Below are 10174 nucleotides of genomic sequence, written 5' to 3'. Positions count from 1 at the left end.
TCCACACTGAATCATGGGTGCTGGATTTGAGAAATGGCAGTTCTTAGGGAAGGAGCTCTGTCAGGCCTCGCTGTGCTAAAGCTTAGCTAGGTCAGAGGCCAGTGCAAGTTATTGGGCGGGCTCAGCTTTTCATAAGGTTAGATTTTTAGCTTGAGCTTAAAGGCAAAGAAAGTTGTTTGAGGTGGACTTAAAGTGCCTTGGATGATGTGGTTGGAAGCAGGGACTCAGATCCTCTTTGCATAAATGTCTGTTTATTCATTCCTTCTGAAAATGTTTGCATGCTAGTCTCTCCCTGGCACTGAGTGTGATACTTTTGCTTGCCCTTCTCTTTTAACAGCCAGTTTTGCATCATTTTCAAATCCCACCTTGCTCCCTTTCAGCCTGTTAGACATTGTCTTGGAGGGATGCAGGTGACTACTAGTCCAGGCTCCCTAGTTCCTTCAGATGGGCTTGTTGAGATTAGGTTTTTAAAATTTCTTCTGCTCTTTTTACTCCTTGCCTTCACATTCTTCTCATCCTTTTTCATTCTCATGTTGATTGTCATGGGCTTTATATCTCTATTATTTTTTGCATCCTTGAGTGTATGTGGCTTTTAGATTCTCCTGCATTTTCGGATCTGGGTGATATTAAGACCATGGAACATTTATTTGCCTGATTGAACCTGAAAAGTGTTCAACTAAAATTATATGTAGGTTAGCAAAGGAGTTGTCTCAGGCAATAAACTGAGATGTGTGAAAGGAATTGTAAACTGATCAGACCTGACCTCAGGAATGTTTTATACATTCTAGCTTTTACAGTTATTTTTGTAAAGGATTTTCATAATTACTACGTTGAAGGAAGACTGTGAGTATAGGACAGAGTGCATCCCTTTGACCTCACTGAAAAGTTTTCTTGGCCTTCATTTTCCTACTGGCCCTCTTTCACAAGTTGGCTTTCTCCCTGTAGGCCTTGCTTTTTTGCTTTCCAAACATGCCTCAGATATACAGCCATGTCTTTTTTTCAGTGCATTCCACATCACTGGAAGCTCTTGAGCGTTAGAGATGTTCAGCATAGGCAGACAAACATCTTGTTGACTGTGTTTCTAAGGGATTTAGGCAGCAGAAAATTAGTTGGATTAGAGCAGAGATTCTCATAGTTTTGGATTTCACTGACTGTAAAATTTAAAAAAAACTGAAGTCCAACATAGAATTGCTAAGTTTTTTGTTTTGCCAAGTTAAAAAAAAAAAGATAAAATTATCAACTATCATCATCTTTTTGTAAAAGAAAGGACATTTTAGTGCCCCTCCCCAAATACAGAGAAGTACATAATCTCAGGCCAAAGGATAGTTCTCAAATTGAATACATTTAATTTTATGAAAACTTGCTACATTGTCCTCATTGTCACAGATCAATAAAAAGTTCATTGAAACCTGATGTTTGCGATCCACTGGACCAGATGACCTTTAATGTTCATTCTAATTCTAAGATTTAATTACTATGAATTTGGAACCTTGGCATGGGTTACCCCAGTATTCATTTGTTTGCCTTTTACAACCCTTTGGAATGTATTCTTGTTTTTGTTTAACTAGTCCTAAGTGTAAATTGGGCATCTCTCAGATCATAGGCCAATCTCCTTAATGACAGACAAAGACGTTTAAAATATTCAGGAATGATAATGGCCCACATGGTGATGTTGAAAGAAGACGTGTGCATCAACATGTGTTGAAGTGTCATATATGAGGAAAATTTTGAGGTGCATTTGGGAACTTGAGAAGTGGATTCTGAAAATAGGTAGCATTTATGTAGTAGTCTCTGATTCTGGGAAATCACTCCTCCCCCTCCCACCAAATAGTCCTAAACCTCTTGTTTCTAATTTACATTTTCTTATGCACATAGTAGGCATCAGTAAATATTAGTAAGTGTGCTTTTGTGAGGGTGATTGTACATCTACTCAGCTGTGGTTGTTACGGAACTGCACAAAGAGTGTTTATGAAAGCAAGTGAAATTCTTTCTTAAGATCAGGTGGAAAGTCCTTTCGAGGTGATACAGAGAATGGAAATTGCCTTTCAGATGCTCTTCTATAGAATTCTACCAAATTCCAGATGTATTTACTGTTTATAATGAGGGAGTTCAGGTTTTTTATTCATATTTATTGGGTGCCTTCGGTGACCAGGCTTCGGGAATATCTCAGAAAACAAAACAAAGTCCTTCTCCTCATGGTTGAAACTGACAGTAAACAAATACATGATACAGTTACTGTAGTGGGTGGGTCTGTGTACTTTGTGTTGTGTGCTTTTCTGTCTCGAATTTCAGGCTATGGGCATTTGCTAAAGTATTTTTTGACCAGTTCTTTTCACTGATCCTGCCTTGAAAAACAGGCCCTTGCTTGCCATGACACTACTTTTTCTTGGTTTCCTGCTCTAGTTTTTAGGTTGTTAAAGGCGATTTACTTTATTTATATTTTAGTACTTTATCTCATTTAATCTTGTCAACAACCTACCTTATGAAGTGTAGGTCTCTTATTATTACTAATTTTCAGAGGTTAAGTTACATTCCCAAGCTTATCAAGTAGAGGAGAAACTGGGACTCTAATCTCTCTCTGTTGATCGCTTTTTTGGCTTACATGGCTTCTGTTCATTGGCAGTAGCTGTTTCTTCCAGATGCAGACCTTGGCCAGTTCTTCTTTTCAATCGACTATTAATCACTAAGTTGTGGCTCCATCTGTATCTTAAACCTGGGCTCTAGATCTGTACCTCAGTTTTGAATTTTGAGCTTCTCACGGAACATCTACCCTTAGCTTATACATCAGATTCAACATGTCTAAAACTGAGTTTTCATAATGTTTGTTCTCAAACTGACTTCCCTTTGTAACATCTCCACTTAGTGGAATAATCATTCTTCTGGTCCTGGATACACAAAGCCTTGGAATGGTCTTTGATTTCTCTTTCTTTCGTCATTCTCCACATTTCATCAGCTCCCAGGAACTGTACAGTGTTGATTTCAAGTGTCCATTCTGATTGCTGATACTCTGATGATACTCAAGTTTTCATCCCTTGATACCTGGATTATTTCTCCTGTTCAACTCTTAGGTATTCTCTCATCACCTTTCAGTCCACCTATTGTTTTGACACCCGCCCCCCCCACAACATCGAGTCAAGTCAGACACTTAACAAAACCAGATATCTCAGCCAGGAAGTCTCAGCCCTCCATCGTTTTGGCCTTATATGTTCAAAATCATTATGTGCCTTAGCCTCCCAAGGTAAATTATACCTTATCACAAGCCAGGAGTCTCCAGCCTTTTCCTATCCTGTCCTCGGTTAAAACAACTTAGAATTCCTCCAAGGCCCAGTGGAGCCCCATCCCCTTCACAAAGTCTTCCCTGCATACATCAACTCATTCTAGCTCCTCTTTGCAATTCCTGTACTATTTATAATTGGTAGCGCATCATCTTGCACTTGTGTGTGGACTTCGTGCCATTCCCTGGTGGTTTCTGAAGTGCCTCCTCACTTGGCTGGTAACTGGAGAAGGTTTCTGTGTTCAGCATCCTAATCCCTCACCCTGCTTAGTATAGGGCAGCAGTGGGCTAGGCAGTGCTTACCTACTTGATTTATTAACAGTGGTGGTGGTCTGGAGTATTGCCAATAACTTTTAATTTAGTGTTGCAATTAAAAATGAAGAAGGCCGAGAAAATCCATAAAAATGTATCTCTGTGTTCAGTTTAGCTCCTAACCCCAACATTTTTCTTCTTAACTGTGTTTACATTCACATAGTGTTTAGTGCTTATATAGCTCCTGAGGCAAGTAGGTGAGGTGTCACTATCTTTGACTTTCATATTACATTTCCTATTAGACAGATCTGTGGAATAACAAAAACCTTATTTTATAAGTACACAGTCTGAAGCCCAGAGAGGCTAGGGGACTAATCCAAGGTCACTTGGTTAGTATCTACAGGCTAGGATTGCAGCTCATGTCTTCCAGCTGATTTTGCTCCTCTTCCAGTGCCTTTTCATTAAATGCGGGAAAATGTAGCCCAGTCAACTGAATATGTCAAGTCAAGGTGCTGCCCCCTTACCAGCCAAGTGATGGTAATAGGAAAAGTGGCAAAAGAAAGGTCAGAAATGAGAGTGATAGAAGACATGGAAATGTTTGAAATGGATCGTCAACCTTCTCCTCTCTATTTTAGCACTTCACAGATATCCCACTCTGACAATGCTGTGTTAATTGTTTATAACATATCCTTTAAAATAAGACTGATCTTGCATAAGACATGCTTTTACCCTGGTCGCTTTCCTGGTAGTAGTCACTATCAGGGACAAAAAGTGCCAGGTTGTCCTCTGTCACGTAGGTGAGAGGAACTGAAGCAGAGCATTTTACAGCTCTGTTGTTCTAGCATCAGAGAGCTTCGTCACCTCTGCACCTCAGAGTCCCAGCTACCTCCACCTGCCGGTGTTTCTCTCGAAGGCCACGTCCTGGTCCTGGGGGAGGACAGGGCGAAGGCCCCCCTCCATCCTCCGGAAGGTTCAGCACTCAGCTTTAAGTGCTAAGCCGTTTTAGTAAAATTGAGCATGGCCAGCTTTTCTAGACTTTTCCTTTCCAGCTCTGGGAAATTGGAAACATAACTTTTAGCAATACTTGTACTATACTAATGTATTCAGTGGCATTGTTATGATGTTGTCTGTACGGTGTTCTGTGACTGGAGAGGAGTTTTTTTATCTCACAAGATGCTTCACATTCAGTTCTAATATGTCATATTAGGTCATATTTGGTAATATGACCATATGTTCATTGATTACAGTTAGTCTGCTGGGTCTGTACCTAATAAAAGTGTAAGTTCCAAGCACTTGAAAAAAATTTGCAGAGCAGGTCTTTTTGCATGTAGCTAATTGCAAAAACTGAAAGCACAACTCTACCACAAAGCAAAATGTTTCCAGTGGAGAAAGCCTCCCACTTTTACAACTCTAAGTAATACGGTGGTTATTTGGGTGAGGTGAAGAATGTGAGTGTATTTTGTTAGGAAACTGTAGAGTGGCACAACAAGTATTAAAGTATGAGTTATGGTTGAATCTCTACTTTTTATATCCTGGACTTGTTATGGGAGCAATGTTCTCATGATAATCAGCTTCCAAATGCAAGTTTAGCTCAGAAGACAGCAGAGAAAATAGAAGAGATATAAAGTAATGGAGAACTTCATAGCAGTATAGCATGGATGGTGACTTTGAAAACATCAGCTGCTGACGTGAACTTGGCAGAAATTTATAAGTAATGGTGGGTGACTCATTGCAAGCAGGGGAGTCTTGCAGCTTTTGAGGTGAACAGGCAAAGGGGAGAGTAGAGATGGTGGCCACCCAGGGGCTGAGTATTTGTCCTGAATGTGAAAATGTCTGGTCCCCTGTTAAATTTTTCAGCTGCATCATTCACATGACTTACAGCATTATTTCCACCAGAAAACCTTGAAAACATAAACAACCTATTTCCTAAAGTGTTCGTTCTCGATCTGAGATGATTGTCCTGTGGTGGGAGGTAAGTGGGTGGTGGGGCATATTACATCATCCTCTTTTTAAAAAAATCATACACAGCTGTCTTTCCCCCCTACTCCTGGAGATGCTGTCATTCTGGTATGCCTAGACCTGTAAAAAGGGCTTGCCTGAATCTTCACATGAAGAGGGATGGTTATGGGTAGTTCAGAAAAATTGCTTGGGTCATGTGGTTGTTCTGTCCATCGGAAATCACTATTCCAGAGCAAATAATATGCATCTAAAGAAACTGTATGTTATTTCTAAGATGTTCTCAGAATTTTTGCAGGAGGTTTAAACCTTTGGTTGGTTATGGAATCTTGACTGTTGGAAGGAGACAGCCCTTATTAGAGTCTTTGCCTCCTCTCTTGAGAATTCAGTTATTGGCAGTAGTGTGTTCTTAGGCAGAGTCAGAAAGTTACCCGGTCTGAGAAGCCAACCTTATCTACAGCTGGGAATTTGTAGAAGAGTCAGTCGTGGAAGGAAGCCTGTCGGATTATCTGTTAGCAGTGTTCTGGGATCCAAACCCTTGAACTCTCAATTATTGTAGAATACGTGTTGTAACAACAGGCTGTTGGGTAGTTTTAACACTGGTTTATGGGATGTAGAGTTGGGGGAAAGACTTAAAAATGAAAGAACCTTGAAAAAGTATCTCCTCCAGATAGTTTAAAGAATATGGTTCTCATAGTGAGGAGCTTTTCTGGAAAAGGCTAGCCCTTCGCTTCACAAGGGAAGCAGGGAGGTGTAACTGTACTTAATGGTGTAACTTAAAAGGTAAACCTTTCCCTCCCACTTGGTTGCTTTCTAGTGGATGTTCATCTTCCACATCTGCAATTTTAGATATGATGTATCATTTTCTGTTACTCAGTCCTGCTTCTGAACGAGAGACCATCTGACACAAAACCATATAGGAAATAGAAAATTGTGGAAAGGACTTTAGTGTTGAAAATGTAGACCTGTGGCAGGGTGCTGCATTTGTAAGGGGCTCTCAGTACAGACAACCCTTAAAAGAATGCAGTGTTGGGCTTCCCTGGTGGCGCAGTGGTTGAAAGTCCGCCTGCCAATGCAGGGGACGCGGGTTCGTGCCCCAGTCTGGGAAGATCCCACATGCTGCGGAGCGGCTGGGCCCGTGAGCCATGGCCGCTGACCCTGCGCGTCCGGAGCCTGTGCTCCGTAACGGGAGAGGAAAAAAAAAAAGAATGTGGTGTTATTTCTTATTTGTTCCTTTAAGCCTTCGAATGGAATCTTTTCTTTGCAGAGTTTCTGGAGTATTAGAGAAGTGGGAGCTAAAAATATTTAGCTTTAAGAAAGAAAGCAGCAATATAAACATTGGTTGTTGTATGGTATCTGTCTTAAAGTTAATTCTTTAATGCAGGAAGTTTTAATTCCCAATTTCTTAAGCAAATATAAACACTCTTGACCCTTAGTGATATTCTTTGTAGGGCAGAGTTGCTTTTGTTTCCATTCTGAGCATTGAAAGGCCTTCTATGATAGTTTTGCCAGTCCTCGATATTATATTTTCCCTCTGTTGTAAACTTAAGTAATTAAATTTAAAGCAGATATAAATATCATTGACTTGCTACATATGTGGATATTTGGTGTTACATGGTCAGAGAGTTTGTGTAGGTTGCATATATCTACATAATTTCCCCTTTTCCTACTGTTTTCTTAATGAAAAGGTGGTGGAAATGGCATTATGAGAATACATCTTATACTAAAGAGTGTGTCCCCACTTCCCTCTGCCAGATCTGGATGTTCTTTCTTTCTTGGCTTCTAGCGCTTTTTCTTAGGCCGGGTGTAACTCACCCCTCTATGCGTGTGTGCGTGCGCACGCAGTCACAAGTAGAGTGCACCATCCTATACTCCCTTCCACTCCAGCTGTGGACTCACCCACTGGAGGCAGCAGTGGCACTAACTCGTTTGTAAGGTCCCTTTAGAAACTCAGTTGGTGGGGTAGCAGCTCTGATGTCCACTTCTAGTGGGTGAGCCCTCAAAGGATCAGGTATCCCTCAATAAGTGTTGATTCTGGGGGAGGGGGAACAAGCAAGGATAACTTCTGTGGTTAATGCTGGGTTACCTTAATGTTCAAGTACCCAAGTTTCATGGCTTCATGTACCACATTTCTGTCTCCAGCTAGATTTTTTTCTCTCAAACTCTAGACTCCTGTAATCATCTGCCAATTTGAGAACATCTTCACTTGGAAGTCTGATATCTTAAAACCAACATGTGTAAAAATTGAGCCCTTGATCTTCCAACTTCCAGACTGGTTCTATCTGCAGCCTCCTCCATTCAATTAATGGAAAGTCAATGCTTCTAGCTACTCAGGCCAAAAAACTTGGAGTTATTCAGACTTCACTGACATGGCACGTGCCTTCTGTCAACAGATCTTATTAGCACTCCTTTAAAATATATCCAGAACTCAGGCACTTCTCATCACTGCTCCTGCCTCCACTGCTGCTACGCTGTTCTGAGCCACTGTCATCTCCTCCTGCATTACCCTTCTCAGTAGCTTCCCTCTTTTCATCTTTGACCCATAGAGACTATTCTCAACCAGCAGCCAAAATGATCCTTTGAAAACATAAGTTGGGTTGTGTCACTGTTCTGCAGTACCTTGCCATTTCACTCAGGGTAAAAGCTAGTGTACCCAAATTATTTTCTGCCTCAATCTCTTTATCTTTTATATGGGGATAATAATAGTAATTAGCTCACTCAGGGTAAAAGCTAGTGTCCTACATGATCTGTACTCCCCTCTCCAGCCCTGCTCTCATGTCCTGGAACACACGAGGTGCATACTGGCCTTTGCTCTAGTTATTCCTTCTGTCGGGGCCTTCTCCCACCTCCTGGTCCTCATTCTAATCTCAGTTCTCAATTTGGCCTGCCCTGTTCACCCTGTTTAATACTGCAAGTTCCATCACTCCATCACCATCACCCCCATACTCCTCACTTGCTTCACCCGGCTCTCTTTCTTTTTTCCGTAGTTCTTAATTTCTAACGTGCCACTTACTCTACTGGTCTGTTGTGTGTATTGTCGATGCCCCCCACCCCCGCCCGCCCCCCGACTCCAAGCTCCCTGAGGACAGGGATTTTTATTTTGTTTATTGATGTATTCCTTGTGCCTAGAATAGTGCTTGGTACATAGTTGGCACTCAAATTATTTGCTGAATTAATAAAATAATATTTAAAGAATGAATTATCCTTTCAGAAATGGGTCAGGAGAGGAAGAGGTGTGAAAAGAAATGGTGCAATAAATAATGATGTTTGCCTTTTGTTCTTTGTGTGATGTATATACAAGTATGATTTTTTTAGGCTTAATTTGGTATCCTAATTTATTAAACTTTAATAGCTTTATTAAGGTATAATTTACATACCATAAAATACACCCATTATAATTGTGATCGTAGTAAGTTTCTAGAGTTGTGCAACCATCTCCTCAAAAAGTTCCTTTTGTCCGTCCATATGCAGTTAACCCTCCCCACAATGGCACCCTGATTTCATTTGTTAATTTTTTCGCTCCCAGATTTCGAAAGAATAATTTATACAGCAATACTAACATAGCTTTGTACTCTTAAAAATTACACATTTAAATATGATATTAACTATCCATTGCTTAATGTAGGAAATGGTATTGAACATTAGTGAAAAGAACGGCCTTGAGGGTCAGACTAGCTGCACTCTTATGAGCTCTACCATTTACCCAGATTGTTTTCTGCCTCAATCTCTTTATCTGTTACATGGGGATAATAATAGTAATTAGCTCACAGAGTTGTTGTGAGGATTAAACAAACAATGAAAGAAAATTTAGTACAGTGTCTGCCTTAAAGTTAATACTCAGTGAACAGTTAAAGTAGGTCCAAAGTACATGGAGTAAATAAACTTGCAGGTAGAAAACAAAATTCAAATCAGATTCTAAATTTCTGAAGTGTGTGTAAAATACAACCGAGTTCCTGTCTTGGTTTGTAAATAGGCCCACTGCAGAATGTAAAAGCAGGTTAATTTCTAACAGAAAATCATTTCTCAGCATTTCTTTTGAAGGTATCTGCTAAACCATGTTTACTGAATTTTCTGTGCCCATCTTTGAGAGATCTTTGAAACCAGGGAGGTAATTATCTACTTTCTTGTTAAAACCACAGTGACCATCAGAAAGTGTTCTGAATTGTGTTTTAGTCTTGGGTGGAAAAATGCCGTGAGACTTCCTCTAAATGAGTAGGGGAGAAGGGCATTCATTGTATACCTTGTAGCCTGGTAAGTCTGAACTAAACTATCTTTAATAAGATCTTTTTCTGTGTTTTGTTATTTTCTTTTATGTACAGATGCACAAAGCAGGGTCATCAGAAGCCTCTCGATTCAAAAGATGATAATACCGAAAAACACTGCCCGGTGACAGTGAATCCTTGGCATATGAAGAAAGCTTTTAAAGTCATGAATGAATTAAGAAGGTATTATTACGTTAACATGCCTTTATTTTTCACTATAAAGTGAATATATTCCCCACCCCTCATTTTTGCTTTGTTTGACACAAGAGAACATTTAAAGGTTTTTCTGCAAGTTTTTTAAAGGAAGGAAGAGAGCAAAAAACTTTTCAGAAGTGTGAATGGTATAAGGCTGCTCTGTCCACTATGGTAGCCACTAGCCACATGTGGCTAGTCTGAATTGAGGTGCTCTGTAAGTGGAAAATACATAATG

The 10174-nt window shown here is 40.2% G+C and overlaps 1 protein-coding gene across 1 annotated transcript in view; it reads left to right on the top strand.

Moving 5' to 3' along the window:
- Positions 1–201: 201 nt before the first annotated feature.
- Positions 202–10174, top strand: part of KLHL2 (kelch like family member 2) — a gene marked incomplete at both ends in the record, with an annotated part of 125576 nt that continues 115603 nt past the window's right edge. The window contains 2 exons of the mRNA XM_079718362.1: positions 202–239; positions 9802–9927. Coding sequence (XP_079574488.1) covers positions 202–239; positions 9802–9927 — 164 coding nt within the window. The remainder of the gene's footprint in view (positions 240–9801; positions 9928–10174) is intronic.

Source organism: Hyperoodon ampullatus (assembly GCF_949752795.1).
Source record: "Hyperoodon ampullatus genome assembly, chromosome: 1".
NCBI lineage: Eukaryota > Metazoa > Chordata > Mammalia > Artiodactyla > Ziphiidae > Hyperoodon > Hyperoodon ampullatus.
The sequence above is the reverse complement of the archived record's forward strand: the minus strand, read 5'-3'. Positions and strand labels throughout refer to the sequence as shown.